Below are 19430 nucleotides of genomic sequence, written 5' to 3' on the forward strand. Positions count from 1 at the left end.
ACAGCATGCACCGCAGAGCCCCAATCACAACCCATATGGCTGCAGAGCACTGGGGGCATTTACAGGGACAGAGGGCAGCTGGAGGAGAGCAGGGAAAGCAGGTTGAGGGGGGGGTCACTTTATCTCTTTTATCAGATTCACCCAACCTACACTATTCCCCAACACCACCGCACCAAATCTTTTCCACACTTCCAAATCCAGAAACCCTGAAATCCATTTTCTGCACAGGGGGTTCAGTGATAAAAAAACAGGATGTGTGTGTGTGTGTGTGTGTGTGTGTGTGTGTGTGTGTGTGTGTGTGTGTGTGTGTGTGTGTGTGTCAGAAGGAGACAGGTGGGAAAAAAAGAGGATCCAATTGGCGACAGTGATGTTCAGCTGTTTTTCCCGCACTGGTGTTTAGGATTACTACGGGGGAGAAAGTTGGCCAGACTATCATTACAAAGACTTAAGGAGACACACACACACACACACACACACACACACACACTATAATATCACACTAAGACAGAGGAAGCCTGGAGTATCATCACATCTTCACCTGTTTATTCCCCAGATTCCACAAGGCAGCTGCAATCATGACCCTTAAAGGCTTGACCTCCAAACAACCTTAGGGGAAAAAAATAGGTTGGGGGGAAGCACATAAAATCCTTAGAGGTTACCCCCAGTCAGCTTTACTTGAATTGCCTCTGACTCCACCCCCCAGCACCTCAGAAAAAGCAACTCTTCCCCTCCTCTGCTAGCGTGAATATTCATGAGCCATAAAGCAAGGCGGGAGAGACGTAGCAGGCATAATAAAAACGTCAGAGGAATAAAACACTCAAAGAAAGAGCAGCCAGGAACTTGGGCGAGTCACTCTGAATGTCAAATCCCCACCCAGGGGTGTCTGGCCCGTTAGGTCTATTGTGCTTGACTGACTTTTATGCGGCTGACATGAATTGGCCTCTGCTCCTCCTTGCACATAACTCTGTCGGCCGCATTTTCAGGATCAAAGAATCGCTTTTAGCGCGTGAAATCGGAGAGGATTGGGTTGCAAAACACATATTCCGGAAGGAAACCTTCAGTAAAGTGGCACGGGATCTGTTCTTAATGCAACATAATGGATGGTACAGTTTGACAAAGGATTTCTAAGACTTACTGCCGGGCGACAGCTACACTTACAGCGCATATAATAATTTATAACCGGCTGTGTTTTCCTCTTGATCCCAGCGGTGATACGTTTTCATCTTTAACGATGTTTGTTTAAGTAAACGTTGTAACCTGTCAGCTACATCACATGTGAGGTGAAGCTCCACCTACTGAAGCTTGAGAAGGCTCAGGCATCAAACATCCATTGATCAAACGTGTCATTAACAGTAAGTGGAAAGTGTTGCTCACGTAACCATGCAGAACCTCACTAATGAGTTATTGAGTTCCTCGTTTTCACTATGAAAATGGTGCGCGCGCACTTCTCCTTGGAGAATCTTAATGAAAATGCATGAAACCTGCGCAATGTTTATTCAAATTTGCTGTTAATTGTCGGTGCTTTGAGAAGGCACCGAGGCTTTTTGTCATAAGATTCAAGGCAGTTCGGACACACAGGAATTGTTGTTGCAAAGCTCTAGCGTCAAGCATGCATACAGTAAAGATAAAAAAAGAGTATAAATACACCACTTAATACATGTTTTTTCAAATACAAACAAAACAAAATAAGAGAAGTTTAGAAAACTCTCTCTTTGAGTCCGGGTCTGACTGGTACGTGTCGTCTAAAGAGAGGACAGGAGATCTTGCCGGCTTTTAAATGTGATTCAAATGGATGTTCTACAGATCAGTCTTAGTCTGGACGCTTCAATTGGCTTCAAAGTGTGGAAGTGCTGAACAGAATCAATGCAGCTACTAAACATGAATGATGTAGTCTCCGTGACGACACCCATAGGTGTTGTTTTGAAGCTCAAAGTGGGTGTCTTCTGCCATCACCATCTCGGCATGAATGATACATAACTTTAAACCTAAATAGGATTTAAATGGGTTAGGTGTTTTTGGACCAGGCGGAAACCATCTTTAAAATCGTCCATTTTAACATGGAGGTCTATGGGGACCGGCTCTATTTTGGAGGCAGCATCATGTGGCCATTTGAGGAACTAGAGTTTGATGATGGAATTTCAATATGCAATTAGTGTGTGCCACATGGTCTTTTTACGAATAATTTGAAAATGTTTAGTCACATAGTGGCTGGTTCTCTTGTTAATCAACAGTGTGCCGAATCAATATTAAGGTTTACATTAAGTCTAACTTACACTGCAAGAAAATTTTAATCTCCAACGGATCTGCAATTTTATTCCATCCAAATTAACTTTTATCCAAAAAAAAAAATGTTTTCTCCAGTAATCAGGACATTGTGATTATATATGAAAGCTCTGACATCATCAACATTTTGGCCAAGAAGGCTAAAACATTCTGGCCAATCAGAGGCGGGGCTTTGTGGGATGTAGCTGGTTACAAACAAACTACCGTAAATACCAGTAAATAATGGCTGTGGAATCACTTGACATGTGGATGAGAGGGTGCTTTCCAAAAAAACACTCTCACACACTTATTGCTTGCCTATTACTAGCCCTGACTCAAATATTTCAGTTATTAAACAGACGATGCACAGAAGATGAATCCTAATTTGGTTGCTCTCTGTCTGGCACCACCAACACGCCATGACAAGGTATAGAACCACACCCACACACTGAGTGCTGGTTGTTAGTTTAATGCTTTTTTGATATGTTCTCACTACTAAAATAAACAGACTGAACTCAACCTGCCTACAGCAGATGTTCTCCGTCAGTGAGGAATCTACTAAAGTTTTACAGCCACCTCTTAAGCCTGCGCGGGCTCTTTGATCTTCAAAAGAGAGAATTTGGGTGGCGTATCACTTTAAAGTTGAAATCCATAACTTTGTGCACTTTCAAACTAAAGCTAAGATGATGGAGTGTCTAGTGTTACATTTGTTTGACTTCTAAGGGCTCACTTATCAACTGCTGCTTCAATTCTACATGAAACCGCCTCGACAAGCTGTCTGCAGTAAAAGCTCTGCTTTAAAAAAGCTCTTTAGTCGCGGCCCGTTTGGTCCACGCACAAAGAGTTTAACATACGAAAGGAAACACACTCTCAGGTATATTCGTCAACTCTTCACACGTCCCTCCGTACTGCGGCCTCCATCACCCCGCCTGCCTCTCAGCCTGCAGCCAAGGGCCTGTGAGGGGTTAAACCTCCTCAACCTCACGCCCCTCCCACTGCGTTGGCTCCCACCCGACACCAAATATACACACAATGCAGCTCCCTCTCCGTTTGCCCCCCAGTGCCGCCACGCTGGGGAGGAGAAGTGACACCAACCACAAAGTGCCATCATGCTCCGTCTCTGGTGCCACGCTGAGCCCCCTGGCAGCTCCGGGCAGGCGTATGTGCCCGGGGCCTTATCTCCGGCCCAATGGTGCCACGGGGCCCGGCAGGAGCTGGCACCGGCTCGCCTTTGGCACTGGCCGCTGTTTGCTCTCCATAACCTCCCTCTCTCTTTAGAGGCAATGCACCAAAAGTGGGTTTGTAGGTTTGGTTGTGCAGGCGGACGCTACACACAAGTAAAACAATCTAGTACCACAAGATTAGGGATTATTATCTGTAAAAACAACAGTTTATCGAAGTTGTGTCCCCACACACGCGTCTGAGAGTCACTTCTCTAAGGAACATGCATTATGCCAACAACAACCCGAAAACAGATGGACTGATGAGCTGTGTGGAGAAACCTTCCTCAGTGGTAAAAATTAAAAATACTTCTGAGATTATTTATGTTGAGGTGTTTTTGTTTTAGTCAGAAAGGGTAGTTCGGCGTTTGTTAACCTGTGTGTATCATTGATGCTACCAGATATGCCAGGAATATTTTGCTGACTCATTTGCAAACTCATTTGATAGTGTTAAAAACTGCATATCAAATACTACATGACTCCTTTTGCTGACAATGACCTGAACTCAGGTGAAGAAGAACCTGAGTTCAAGTCCTGTTTTGATGCAAAGATGAGTTCATTAGGAGCAGAGCATGGACGTGACAGCAGTGCTCTGTTGATTTAAATGTGAAATACAAACCCCCCTAAAAATCAATGATTGATCGGGATGTCAATATTCATCAAATGAATCGTGATGATAATTTTGGTTATAATCCCTCAGCATCGGTGACTGCTCTACTCATCTGCTCGCCTTCGTAACACCTTCGCCTGTTCTACCTGCTTCCATGAGCAGCGTCTATCACAAGTATCCAGCAGCTTCTGAAGGTAATCCTTCATGCTGCCTTGAGGAGCGTTGACAGACACACAGCACAGAGCCCAGCTGTTTATAGAGGGTCCTCATTGATTCATGGGCTGTTTTTCTGTGGTGGAAGCAGTCGGGGGAAATTCAGCCTGATTATTAAGTTAGAGGCAGGAACCTTCCTGGGAAGCATGATGCCCGGCCTTAAGGTGTCTGACAGGAGGCTAGAGTTTCACTGGCTTTCTTCTTTCTTTTTTTAACAAGGAATGCAGTTTGTTTTCAACTGCTTTCAGCTGGTCTGTGTTAGTGCGAGGAGAAATTCCTGAGACGGTTTCTGTTTTAAAGGGAGGATGATATTAGGAGGCCAGGGAGAAGGGGTTGGAGGAAATGTTTCAATGTTGACTCGTGTTTCTGCAACGGCTGCTCATGTTGCATTCATTTTACCTGAATTAGTAAAGTAAAGTAGAAATGTCTATTTAACCCTGTGCGATTACATCTCCAGCCATACTGTACATAAGAAGTGGAGGTATCATCATGATGTCACCCACTGTGGACGTGAGTTTGAAGTCTTGAGTTTGGCATTTTGGCCAAGCAGCAACCTGAGAGTGATCCTGATAAGGAAATGGCTATTAGAGCTAATTGGCCCTATCTGCTTTTCATGAAAGTGTCCCATATACAAGCAGCCTTGTTAAGGAGACTCTCATCTGACAGGACTTTGTCGTATTTTAGCAGAACTTCTGCTGGAGAGACCTTTCTATCCCCTTACTGCAAGACTCTCTCTCTCTTTTATAGCTTTCCTGTCCAGTGGCAACAAGAGTTATCTCTACATTAACAGGCCTGGTCGCAACATGACAGGAGCCAGCCTCTGCGTAGCGGGAGGAGATAGGATGCCATGTCGGGGGGGCCGGAGAGGAGGACAGGGCCGGAGGGGGTCTCGAGGTGCAAGCTGCCGGGAGATCTGACACCAAGGTCAGGGGTGGCGTCTTAAGTTAACTCAGCCGAGTGACAGCGATGATAAGAGAGCCGAGTCCTTTGAAGCGGCCTCGAGACTTTAACAGAGCGGCTAACACTATTGCTATCTATGTCATTTGATTTCTTTTTTTTATTACTGGGGCTAAACATGACATGACACTCGATATGTGGACAAACAAAACGCACGGCTAACACGGCTATGGTTTCTTGTCTCTACAGACTTGTGTTGCAGAACAAACACATTCTTTTTCTTAGTGACGTTCTCTCTAGCTCCACATCTCCTCTAAAACAGGCATCACGAAAATGGGACTTAATCGCACCAAAACACACAACCTTGTACTTCTATCTCTGTGAGGCCACTCACAGACACAGACAGTATGCATTCTCTCTCTCCCTTACCAACCATATGCATCACAACTAAACCTAACCCTGACCAAGGACTGGGTTTCGTTAAAATACACCATACCGAGTTTCCAAAGACTTTGCTCCACCGCTAAAGAAGCAGAGAACACAAGACGTACATTCACCTGCAGGCAACGTCAGAAACGTTTCAACGTGGGATCCAAAGTATGGACAGTGTGTCCTCTATATGCATGCACCGCTGATGAAATTACACACAATCATTAATATGCTCTGCTCTCGTGTGTCGTGGTATTGAACGTCTCGCTAACGTGCCGACAGATTCAGTGTTTTTTACTGAGGAGTCCAGAGAATATTCAGTTAACACGGAACCTCATTGTTTCAAGTTTACAGGAAGTGATGTCATGTAGCGTTGAGTCAGCACTGCACCAGACTCCACTTCTAAAAATAGCCTCTTATACGCTTGATCGTTTGTCAGCAAACGGTCATCAATCAGCAAGTGTCGTATTTTCGTTCTAAATCAGTGCTGTGTGGTGGATCTAAGTGATGCCGATGTGGATTCATGTGGATTTAGAAAAGGGGCTGAGAATCAATATTTGGAAAATCAACTGATAAACATTTAAAAAAAACTGTTAAGTGTTACATTTGAGAACAGTTTGGTGTGGGGAGGGGGGGGTAGAATGAGGGTTTAATTTATTTTGTTGGTTAATAACAAACTAATATCTCTCAATCTACTAATTAGGTTTCCAAAAGTATCCCAAAAAGTATTGTTGTGGTATCAGTATTGAATTCAGAATATTGTACCAAGCCCTACCTGAACCAAAGCCTTATCTTTACCTGAAACTTAAACCATATCTGAACCCTCAAAGAGGCGTTTGAAGAAGTGACGACTGTCCTCACGCTGGATGTCTAGAAATCAAATACGTACACACACACACACATACACACCCCTGAGCACTCAAGCCTAAATAGCAAACTTACTTGCCACCTCCAGCGATGCATTGCGACTGACCGCCTCGCCCAGGTAGTTGCGCGCCACGCACACATAGACGCCTTCGTCAGGTTTGCTCCGCCTCCCGTGTACGATCCGCAGGAAGAAGAGGGAGCCGCTGGGTAAGAGCATGCGGTGGGATCGGGGATCCTCTCGATCCGTCTCGACGCGCTCGCCGTCCTTGTACCATTCGACCATTGGAGTGGGCCGCCCCTCGGCCTTGCAGTTGAGGGTGGCCGGCTCGCCCTTGGACACGATCAGATCAGATGGGTGTTCTATGATGCGGGGAGCCGCATCCTCTAACCTGGGTCTGGATCCTGGAGATGAGACGACAACAGGAGGAAGGGTTAGGTTTTCTTTTTCTTTTTCTTTTTGAAGGTGCAAACGTGAATATGGGCGTTATATATGAGTGAAGTGAGCGGTTTAATCACAGCAAATCAGAGCAGACTGGTGCTGACGTAATAGAAAACTGATCAGAAGGAATTGCTTCATTATTAATTAATAGTCAATGCTTTTGAGTTTAGACAACATGATACATACATGTTATAAATGTTAATGAAAAGCCTTTTTTTACATTCGAGTCTTCAAACCTCTTCAGCTTGGCGTGTGAATGGCTGCAGGTTAAAAACACTACAGGCAAAATGGCTGTGCAAAGCCAGCATGTAATGTCATTTCTCAACACTTATATTCAAAATAGATATCTGAGGGACATGTGGAATTACATGCTCTAAATTCTGCATCTATCAAACCAAAGCCGAATTCTCTGGCGGTGGAAGGGAAGCAGGAGAGAAGTAAACATGGTGGAACTGTGCTCATCGTAATCTCATTGGAAAGTAGTGCCACTGAAATATTCAGATATAAAAATAAATAAATAAAAAATATAGAACCAACTCACGCATAGCCCTTTTTTTGAAAACCCAGTTAAATAGTTTTCTATCTGATAGGATCATATGCACAGCTATGGTGCAATAGAATAGAAATATCATATTCTATAAGACACTCCGAAACATGAATGCAGTGTGTTGCAGCGTTTATGCAGTCTGCAGACTCTTTCCTTTGAAAGTCTGATTGAAAGAAATAAATGAAGACAGAAGCAGATGGAGGCGAGGTAATCCCCACAGGTTTTTTTTCTTTTGCAACCTTTGAAATTGCTTTTTCCCCCTCTATCTATCCTCTTCCTCCTCCAATTTGAATGACAGCATGTTGGTGGTACAATTATGTATGAAAAGCAATGACACAAGCTCAAGCCCCACAAGTGAAATGTCTCCCTGGAGAGCAAATGAAAGAATGACAACAGGAGGTGCGTCTTGCCATGTTTTTTTTTTCTTTTTAATAACCATGTTTTGCACCACTGATGATTGTTGCAGCATTCATGACATTGCAAAGAGGGATTTCTATGCTGTTTTTTAAAGTAAAACCACTTTTCACTTTCCCTGTGATGCGTGCTCTAGCCATAATATGCAAATATGTGCTTTCAGAACTAATCACCAGTAGGAGACTGTGGGAGCGGTTGTGTACATTTCGGGAAGACAGAAAACAGGAGTTGCTTTGTTCAACATTTAGGAGTTTTGTTTGACCCCGATGCTGCTGTTCTTCTGGAACAAGCCATTGCTTGGTTACAGTTTAAACGCTATACGGCCAAAAGTCAGTGGACAGTGTTTCAGGCATAAAATACAGCACATAACAATGGTATCTCAATGGTATTGAGAATGGGTTGTAAGGGTTGAGTGATGTTAAATGGCACCATGCTTTTAGTTCATGAACTTTCTGCTCAGGTCAACTATAAACTGTTATATCGAAGTGGAAGTGCCAACAGCTCAGCCAGAGGCCGCAGTTTTATAGTCAAGACCACTAAAATCAACACAAAGTCATTACCAAGACCAGAGTGTATGAAGACCGAGACAAGCCCAAGTTTTTAGGGGTTTGAGATCATGTCAGGTCCAAGACCAAGGAAGACTGAGATTCAGGCAAGCGCACGTCCAAGTTCTGCTGTGTTTTGGTCGCAACGTTTTATTACTGAAGGTTTGTCTGACGTTGGGGGAGAGGAGCTACAGCCATCTAATTCACAAATGAGTCACGTTATTGGTTGAAGCACAAAGTTTGACATCAGTAATGATGTTAACAGATAAATCAAACAATGCACAGGCAATTTAGCAATATCCCCTCAGTGGTGGTCTTTCCAACACTTGAAATAAAAGCCAGAGTCCTCTTTGTCTGAGACAAGATCTAGTAAATATGCAGTTGTTTCTAAGTTGAGACCTTGAAAAGTGGTCTTGAGACCAAGACCAGTCTCGAGTACGACACTACTGGTAGACCACGCATAAAGAAATGCAAGCTGGAGCCGCCACTGGACTCTAGCTGTGGAAACGTGTTCTTTGGAGTGATGAATCATGTTTCACTATCTGTCCCTGGGTTTGGTGGAAGAACACTACCCATCCCTAAGATAATGTTCTTGGGTTGATTTCAGGGTTAGGACTTGGCCCCTTAGTTCCACTGAAGTGTCTTCCTAATGCTGCAGGATACGAAGAGATTTTAGCCGATTGGTCGTTTCCAACTCTGATTCCAATTCCAGGAAAAGATTGGGGAAGGTTGTGACTGTGAACATCCTGTCCGATGGAAAGAGTATAAGAGTGGAATGAGGTCCAACATGAAATTGTTCCTCCCACAGGTGCATGAATGAGAAGGAGTTCAAAGGTTCAGGCTTTCCTGATAACGCCAGATAAGAAAAGCTGCCAAAATGCCTGCCCTCAAAGTGACAAATCCTCTAAAAGGTTTTGGGGGGATTAAGAAGTCCGCTAAAGTTCTTGCCGCTGATGGGAATATAGAGTACTCTCTGATGGCCCTGCTCTCAATGCAATTACATTCACAAAGACGGGGAACTAGAAAGCTCTGCAAAGGAGGAAACGCCACCGTGGCTTCGACTTGCAGACGGGTTTATGTCTGACACATACTTCCAAAAAAACCCGACTACAAATTCCCGTCTTTGTCACTTTCTTTCCAAAACTTAACGTATGTCATTGAGTTTATAGCTTGTAGAAGCTATTAATTATTTCAAAACCATCAATCAAATCAAAATCTTCTAAACTGCTACATATGAACGTGTCCAACGTACACAATGGTTGTTCATTATGGACCTAATTGTTCATCTATCACAGATGTAGAGTTTCACCATTGATTTGTTTTTGCCATTAAATACCAATGTAAACGTATGTATGTATAACTGTTCAGTTATTTTCTACATAAATATGTTATTACACTGAAACACCTTGCCATTTAAATAAAACATTCTTGTACTTATCATATAACGGTATTACATATATTCAGAATTACAGTCCTACTTTGTAGTTGTGCTGCTGTGATGTTTTTACTCTTTCTTGTCTCATGTTATTTTGTGATTCTTATGTCTGATTTGGCCGCCGAAACAGTTCAGGTATCTTTTGGGAGCAGAAAGTACTCCACATAATAAAATCATCTATACTGTTGCATCGGCAAATCTGTGGCAAAGCATCAGGATGAAAGCAGGAATCATTGTCATGCTCTGTGGCAGAGAAGCAGCTGGCCCTCTGCACTAAGTGGTCGGTGGTGTTGGTGGCGGCGGAGTCTTCATGGATGTACATTAACAGACACCTGCTGTTCTAATCTGGACCTAACACACATCTCTGTGATTTTATGTGGAATTCTATAATGCAGAGCTACCAGATAAAACACATTTTGCATATATTTAAAGATAGAGGCCATCCATTTAATAGCTCTAATGATAATAGCTTTTATCATGGCAGAACTGAGTCTGTGTGGCCGGGAGGGTTTCGGGGGTGGAGAGCTTTTAAGGGCTGACTCATACATTTTACAGTGACAGCTGGTTGGAAGATGTAAAGCGAAGGCTTTTAAACAAAAAGAGACCACCATGTTGACTGAATAAAATGCCACCAAGGTACATCCAAGTGGCCAGTAGGGATGGGTCGATGTAGGTTTTCGCCACAGGTCATTAGAACTTTCATGATCGGGATAATCATGACTATCGTCACCAGAGACTTGAAAAGTGGTCTACCTCACTGTCATGGTAGAGGAGGGAAAAATAGAGCCCAATATAAAAATACAGGTTACAAAATGATATTTTGGATGTATTCAGTCTTTATTTATGTGGGGGGAGCTTTTGATTTATGATCATCTTATTATATATTATAATTTGATTGTTTTTCACTATAAAGCACTTATCTTTGATGCAATAAAAACATTTGTTTCTTAACTAAATGTAAATTGATTCCAGTTGTTCAGTTGAAGAGTTCAGAGCACATTTTGGTGACTCAGGATAATAGGATAATGAATTCTGATGATTTCCGTGAGGATAATGCTGACATGACATTTTCATATGATCCCATGCTGAGTAGCAACCACTGAACAACACCTCTTCAAGAAGATACGGCCATCATCCAAGGACATAAATAGGCTTTAGGCAACGATCCCTCTTCTACACATAGGAATGCTCTGTTCCCCTTACTCTGGGATGTCGACTTCGGGAAATAGAAAAAAAAGTCTAACTGTGTCCGCATTCCAAGGATGATGAGGCATCTTCTGAATCGACACTGATATCACTGTAACGATAGTGATCTCTGCACAAGCTTCTTTTGTGCGGCTGCAGGCTGAACATTAGCATGAGTGCAATGGTGCAGATCTGCATGTTGATAGAGACGGACTGCGATGCCAAACAACGCTGGAACATTTGGATTTCTAAGCTGCATCGTATCTCTCAGCTACAACGCTCGCAGCGAGAGTAGACGTAAGTAACGAGGGAGACAGAGGATGGAGAAGATGAACTCAAAATTGGGTAAAATGGACAGCTGGAGTCTGGAGAGTACGGCTGTCTGGAGAAGGGTGTCTAATAGGAGGGTCTGGACCCTCTAAGGACCTATTAGCTCCTGGCTGTGGGGTACTACAGAAGGATGGCAGCAACTCTCAAAGCTATGTGAGCTAATAAAAACCACAGGGATGTCCAGTCCAGCCTGTAAGACTGGTGTTTGACATGAAACAGGTGAAAAGACGAATTACCGTCGAAAGTCCCAGAAGAAATACACTTGAAGGATGTGATTTCCCTCGTAGATCTGATAGCTGTCAGTTATCCATAGTCACATTTCTATTCAATTGTCAAGTGGATTTTAAGTGAGCTTTTGAAATGTGGCAATGTGAATAAACTCAGCTACGCAAAGCGTAGTTTCATCAGAAGTTGGCGCTATAGGTCATGATTACACATGGCTGCAGGACAGCAAGAGGAAGAAGTGGAGGATGCGAAGCGGAAACAAAACTGGTCTCCTTGGTGAAATAAATACACTGTTTTGAAATGTGGCTAACTGCCATGAAAAAAGGTATTTCTTTTATCTCGCCTTTAGAGGCACAAAACTGTAGCCTCATTGTTCAAATTAAGAAAAGGCTGACAAATTAAAAGGAGGAACCTGCACCTGCAAGTCCCCCACTCAGGGCACAAGGCTCAGTCAATGCTTTGATGAATATGAAGTTGAACTCATATGCTGCAGCCTTTCCAGTTATCACTACGGGAGAGCCGTTCACATCCACAGCGGCTCTCTCTCCGGTTAGGAATCTGCATAGTATCTCTTCATACAAAAGAATACACTTGTGTTTGTCTTGTAGTGTAATTACACGGCTGGTTAATCCAGCAGAGGAAACAGAGCCCTGTTGTTTTAATTGACTCCAGTCTACTCAGCACAAACCCTCCCAGCCCGCCTGATGTGTCCACAGTGACAGACTCCGATTCAAGGCTCACGTGGAGCACTCTGTATGCAGACTACATTCAAGCATCGAGACAAAGAGTGAATTACTGGCAAACAACTTCAAAGTCCTTTTAAATGGAGGGAAACGGGAGGAGAGGCGAATGCCTGAGAGGGTGACGGAGAAATAGTGCAAAAACAAATGAAGGGGAAAAAAATCAGACCAAAACAGCCAGGAGCACAAACTACTGCTGAAATGTCTGTTCTATAAGGGAGGATGGCAAAGTGCTGAGGCAGAACTTTTTCTTATCTAGTACAAGAACAAGTGGCTCGCTGTGTCATGCTGATATAAATCAAAAACAGAGGACCGCCGCCAACTCGCCGGCTTTATTTCACCACAAACGCATCAAGCAGATTTACTTCCCATCAGAACAACATCCAATTAACTCACACACACGTCGGCGTCGAGGAGAGAGATTTCAACACTTGTGACTGTGAAGATCAACTTTCAAATGTCTTAAAAGTCCTAAAATAGAGAAATGTTCCAAAATAACAACTTTTTCCTTTTTTAATACCAAATTAGACGTGCGTTAAAAAGTTACTGTGACTGACAATGGGATGATAGCGCAGCTTCTTCTGGCGTGAAAACAGTTCGGCTCCAATTATCCAGAAATCATCCCTGCTAAGAAGTCACAGGTCAGACTGCAGACTCGTTCCCACATGTGATCAGAGTTGTGACGGTTAATCATTCAAAGTGGAAAACGGAGGCGAAAACAATAAGGCGATTCTACATGGTGGTATTGGATGAATGTATGAAAAGCATCTCATGTTACGGAACAAACACGCTTTAGGAGACAATCTCAGCAGCGTCGCACCGCGTGATGATGGTCTGACTTGTACAATAACTCCATGCCTTTGGGTGCTCTTTCTGTCGGGTACAAAAACCTTGAGGTCAACAGAATGATCTTCACACCGACACACGAACACGATGGAAGTGATTCTGTTCACGGCAGCCCTGCAGGGAAACGCACATCAAACATGGACGGCACGTCAGCCCCGCCACGTCTTCCCCGGGTGAGAACCGCCTTTCCACTCTGCATGAGGGACTCGAAAATAAATCAGAATGCCGCAGTGTTTCAAAAGCGGTGAGTTGTGGTAAAAGAAAATAAGCAACTCAAATTAAGACTAAGCTGAGCTAACCTTGACACCGCACCCTCCCCCAGCAATCCTACTTCAAAAAAAGACAGCTGTTAATGGCTGGAAGAGTCTTTTTAAACTGAATCAATCAAACGTGTGAACAGAATGAGTGTTGTAATCTTTAAGGAAGGGGCCGAGGGGGGGAGATGACCATCAACGACAATTCAACAACTTTCCTGTTGTCATCTTCCTCTCATCTGCAATTCCTTTTAGCATTCTGGCTTCCCTCTTGCAGAATTGGTTGTTTTACAGCTCTGTTGCCTCCTCTTCCTCCTCCTCCTCCTCTTCATTTCCACCAGAGCCCACAGGAATTGATTTGCAAATGTGCATTCAGAGTTAAATTGGCAGCAGCGAGGGAGGCAGGCAGGCAGGCGGGAGCTGCCTCCTACTCTTTGACCCTGTGGGGACAACAACATGAGGCGCTTGCATGAGAATGCAAAGCGGCCGCCATAGAGAGACGACCTCCTTAATGGAGCCTGTGTTGATGCAAAGCATCTCAATGGGCAGGGTCAACTTTGCAAAAGGAAATTGGGTGTTTTTATCTCGTCTCTCTTGGGGCCGTGAACAGATTCATGAGTTAGGGGGTTGGAGACGCTTCTCTTTGCTCTTCCTTTAGAAGAGGCAGTTGTGGAAATCGGGAGCAAAAAGATTTAAAAAAAAAAAGCCCTCTCCACGGTGCTTGGTGCTCCCTCCGGCCTCTCGCGCTGGCCGAGCAGCTGAAATGAGTTTTGGCTAGATGTTTGGGCAAGCTGACAAGGCAGAAGCAGCTTGCTGTAGATAGACAGAGGCGTCTTTTCAACTGAACAAACAGTTGAGCCAAACGGACACAAAAAGTTACTCGTGGTCAAACACGAGAGGTTTGGGAGTCTATTCAGTTTTGATTTCGATCCAAACCCAGAAACAGCTCTGAGGGAGCAGCAACATCTCCTTCACGTGGACGTTTCCATGGCGTGTTTTTGACTTTTTTACCAGCATATGAATAATCAAGTACTGCCTTCTGGAAAAACACCATATTAACATCGATAATGCGGAGGAGGGTTTGGCTAAACTATTTACACATTCAGAGAACTTTAAATGCAAGAAAAGACATCAGTCCGGAGGACTTAAATAAAACCAGTCGAGCACTCTTCAAGTTTTCACACATCCTGCCAAGAGTTGTCAGCTTGACTTCCAGTTGGCCGCTAGTAACAAGATTTTCACCAACGAGGGTTTTTAAAAAAAAAAAAAAGATCTAGGGCTTTGAACGAACAGCAGAGCAGCGACTGCATGTGAGGACTAGACTCCCACTATTCACTCCGGGTCGCTGCAAGTGTTCTATGTGATGAACGAAGGAAGAGACAAGAGGAAGTAGAGGAGAAAATAGTGAAGCGGGGGGAACGTGATGCTGTCGTGGAGCTTCGGAGGGGAAAAAACATAAAGAATGACATCATAGTTTGTATCAAACGAGGCTGCCTGTCGACGGTTTCTCATCACTAATCATCGGTCCATGAAGGTTCAGCATGCGCTCTCTCCTGCTCGTCATCCTCGGGCGCACCGCTGGTTGCCGGTGGCCCGACACAGCTGTGGGAAAACGTTGGCTTCCTGTCCCACAGCAGCATACTCAAGATTAGCTCCTATTAGATCTATGACCGCTCCACACACACACACACAAACCCAACACACACACACCGACTGCTATCTGCTCCGTCTGACCACACAGTCCCTCTGAGGGAGGAAAGGCCCGAGACAGGGACTTCCTGAGTCCGCAACCAGAAGAAAAACAACGGAGGTACTGTAAAGAAATTAACTGGTTAACTGATGGCAATGGAGGTTGAGAACTTATGTCTGAGTTGCCAGGAGGTAGAGGAAGCCTGTTTGGAACTTTTAGCTCATTTTTCATTCTAAAGTCAAACTTGAAACAATCTACAGGAGAGACGTATAATGAGGACAGTGATTGATGACAGGGAGTTGTGTGATGGAGCCAACCACTCAGCACACTGACACACTGCTCTGTCCTCCTCCTTAGTTGGATGAATGACTATACGAGTGTGTCCAGGGCTCGGCAGGAAGGGCTGCCAGGTTTTGAGATCAGTTCTTGGCCTTTTTTAAACATATAGAAAAACACAGACTGTATATGAGGATGAGAAGTGGACGTAGTCATGGTGACAGCTCTCATTGGTTTGTGGACTACAGTTTTGAGGCTGGAGTTCGGGAATTTCAGTGAAGGAAGTGACCATATTTGGACTAAGGACGAGCGACGGGTGGATCGGCACAACCTTACTGGATCTGGATCCATCTGGTTTCTGGTGTGAAGTTTTTAACAAAGTTAGTTTCATAATTCAAGGTCAACTTTACAGCTGTGTAACTGCATTGGTCGTGTGGTGGCAAAAGTAGTGAAGCTGCGGTAACGACCTGTCAATCACAAGGTAGCCCCGCCCTAAAGCATCCCCTGCTTTATGGTCTATTTGAGTCTGAATGGATCATAATTTACTAAATGAATAGATTATGGCGGCAGAATATGAATGAGCCCGGATCATGAATGAGCACTCTGAGCCTGAAAGTGTAACTATAGTGAATGTTTAGCATTCAAGAGAAAAGTGGATAAACGCACAGGCTCTGAAGTATCATAAAAACACCAAGTGGAGAAAGTGATATAGAGGGGGAAGTCAAAGAAGAGTGAGGGATGGATTCAAATCCAGCTGCCTACCACTGAGTTGCACTTAAGAGATAACAAGTAGAGGACACTAATTGCCTCGTTACACTTCTTGAATAAGCATTTCCCTTCTGGACGTCATGCACAACCGTCAATCACCAAGCGGCTGCTGCAGAGACCAAACAGCCAAGTCACTGTGTGTGTGTCAACAACAGGTAAGCAGCAACTGTCACTTTTCAGAGAGAGCTGTCTCGGTTCTGAATCCGGCCATTAAATAAGCGTCAGCGAGCCGACAAGGTCCCTCCGCTGCAGCATCACCTTGATACGCCGCGGCTGAAAATGATCCATTATCACTTGGCTTTTTTCTCACACCGAGCGCTCGAGTGCCAGACTCTCACGAACATATCCAACCCCGCCGCCGAAGTCACGGCGCTGACAGCTGCAGCTACACCCGCAGGCTTTTCACTGCCGCAGAGTTTTGTTTGTGCTTCAAAATGCACGCTGGAAGAGTCTGAGGACAATAAAGAGGCTGTAAACAGACAGATTTGACCAACTGTCTCGCCAGTCACACTTGATGAAAACCATGTGCTCTTGTTAGACGGCTGGACAGACACTAAAGGGCGGGGTGAGGCCGGTCGACTGCAGGCTGAAGACGTCTTGATTCATAGATTAATCGATTGTACAGTAACAGACAGGGAAGACTGAAATAAAACATTAATTACTGAGCCTATAGACTTCTTGTTGAAATAGTGTTTTGTATTAATATAGAGCAAAGTAACAATACTTCTTTATATTTAGCAAGGACCTATGAGGTGTTTATCAAGGGAATTATGGGTATGTGTGCAATATCACAGCACTTAATAGGGATACTAACTTTATTGAGGAAAGTATGATAAGATGTTTCAAGAAGTACCTCCTCGTATAAAGTGAATGCATGATGTAATAGAATGGAAATGGTGTGTGGAAGTCAGACACACACACACGCACACACACACACACACACACACACACACACACACACACACACACACACAGAGTAAAGGCCTCTTTGAAGGAAGACGTTTTGGATGTGTCCCATATTTGTAGGCAAAGAGGACGGCGGGAAGGAAGACGTCCTCTGGAGAGGAAGCTGGCAGACTGGTGTGTTTGATGTGGACGTCAAACCACTTTAATCCTCCGCCAGTGACAGCCAGGAAAACAAAGTGATTTGAATTGTGATAGTGTGCACACAAATGCACACCGATGCCACCTGAAATGTCCAGTTAGTGTTTTCCCACACGGTCATGCAGCAGCAGCAGCAGAACAGCCCATCTATTTCAGTATCATAAGCAGCAATAGAGGGTCCGTCTTCCCAAAGCCACTGGAACTAATGCTGGGGGCCATCCATCTGTCTACAGCCCGAGGTGGGGAGTTAAGGCCGTATTGTGTCGGGCCCCTCGGGCGGTCGCAGACCTTTAAGGAGAGGGAATAGCTGACTTATACTGTCATCGCCCGCCGCTAAACGCCGCTCCTGCTCAGTTTATTCCCTTTCCTTTGGCGCCCGGTGCAGAAGTCCCCGGTGCCCCATCGTGGGTTTATGTTGGCCCCGTGTGCACGCTGGATATTAAGCATTCCCATTAAGAGAGCGAGAGCAGCCCCGCGGTTACATTCGGAAAGAGAACGTGGCGCCGCAAGTTTTTCTTTTTTTTCTCCATTCACTAGTCGAATGCACAAATAACTTGTTAATAATGCATCGCCAGGCGTCGCCAAGCTGTTGTGTAATGCATATTTGGCTTGGTGAACTTCTATTATCATGGGTGTACATAATGAGTGGCTGCTCAGTGACAAACATATACAGAAACACAGCACAAGCCAAGCTTCTTGATTATTTAGTTCTATATTTAGCACGCCAGGAGCTGTGGGGGGAAAAAAACAAACAAGTCCATTCCAGCTTGATTAATGCTGCTGAACGTGTGATGACAGCAAGAGGACGTGTGCTTCCTTCTCAGTTTTCTTATTCAATCAGCGTAAATCAGGATTCACTTGTACGTCAGCGGTTTTCAGGAGACACAGCTCATTTGTTATGTATCATACCGACGCTTGCCGAGCTATTGACGGGCTAATTGATCTGTAAAGAACAGATGGGCAGGCAGGTGGGGGGAGGAGGAAGGTACACTGAGTGTGTGTTAGTTGTCAAAAATGACTACAAAGCTTTCTTTGTCTCCTTTTTCTTCTCTGCAGAAAGAATACGCCAGTAGCCAAGTCCTGAGGTTTGCCTTCGCCGCTCGTTATACTGGGACCAATCAGACTGACCCTCGTTTCCAAAGTTGTGTTTGAGTTCGGTTGGAGGAGTCTCGTCATAATCATCCATCATCACAGCCTCCTGAGCGACTCTTTCTGTTCAACACAACGCCGGCTCTCCTCCGATACAACGCCGATGGGTCACGTGACTCGATAACAAACAGACTCGTAGAATAGAAGTACTTTGACGGCGGGGAGATGCTCTCAGCGATCACGTTGCAGCCCGTTCAGCGTTCTCCATCATCACTGGACCAATAACAATACTGATCACGGAGACACAAACACAACAACACAGGTGGAACAATACATAGGTGAGCCTTTACGTGGCACTAACAGCAGCATACTATATAATAAATGTGTTGGTTGCAGACTTCCAACTGACGAGCTGAGCAGAAAGATCAAATGTGCAACATGTAAACACACTAACTGGATATTGATCACGGATCCTTATTCATTTAAGTAATATGAAGCATTTCCAATTGTCAGACGTGAGGATTTAAAACTTTAGGGTTTGGACTGCTGGTCAGAAAAAGAAAGAAGCGACTTAAAGAGGTCACTCCACCTCTGGGAAATTACATTCTAATGAGCAGTTTTTCTCTTCTTCGTGTCGTTTGATAGGAAAAACAATGAGTGGGTTAATCGAAGAAAAATAACAGACAGGTGGATCTATCATGGAAATGATGCTGAGCCGCAGCTCTGTTCCACACAACTGCCAAAGAGATTAAAGCATTAAAGCTGCTGGCAGTGGGGGCCTGCTGATTATCCAGAGGAACAGGAACATTGTTTCTGGAAACAAATGCGTGCAGGTGAGTTTCTCTTCTTTATAACCATCACAAACAAAACTCCATTCGCCTCCACTGGATTGTATGGCTGGCTGTTTTAGGGGAAGAGAAGTGCTTGTGTATTTAAAGAGACAATGCTGCTACTGGAATGTCACAGATTAAATCCCTGCAACAGCTTTAACTCCTGTCAGACTGTCCTTGACCAATCAGTTATTAAAGCCCCCCCCCTTCTCCTC

General features: G+C 44.4%; 1 protein-coding gene across 2 annotated transcripts in view; it reads right to left on the minus strand.

Moving 5' to 3' along the window:
* robo3 (roundabout, axon guidance receptor, homolog 3) overlaps positions 1-19430 on the minus strand; it is an 80813-nt gene that overhangs the window by 58871 nt on the left and 2512 nt on the right. For both annotated transcript variants that reach the window (XM_084029468.1, XM_084029467.1), the window contains exon 2: positions 6574-6900. In XM_084029468.1, the coding sequence (XP_083885594.1) occupies positions 6574-6900 (327 nt within the window). The remainder of the gene's footprint in view (positions 1-6573; positions 6901-19430) is intronic.

Source organism: Eutrigla gurnardus (assembly GCF_963514095.1).
Source record: "Eutrigla gurnardus genome assembly, chromosome: 15".
Taxonomy (NCBI): Eukaryota; Metazoa; Chordata; class Actinopteri; order Perciformes; family Triglidae; genus Eutrigla; species Eutrigla gurnardus.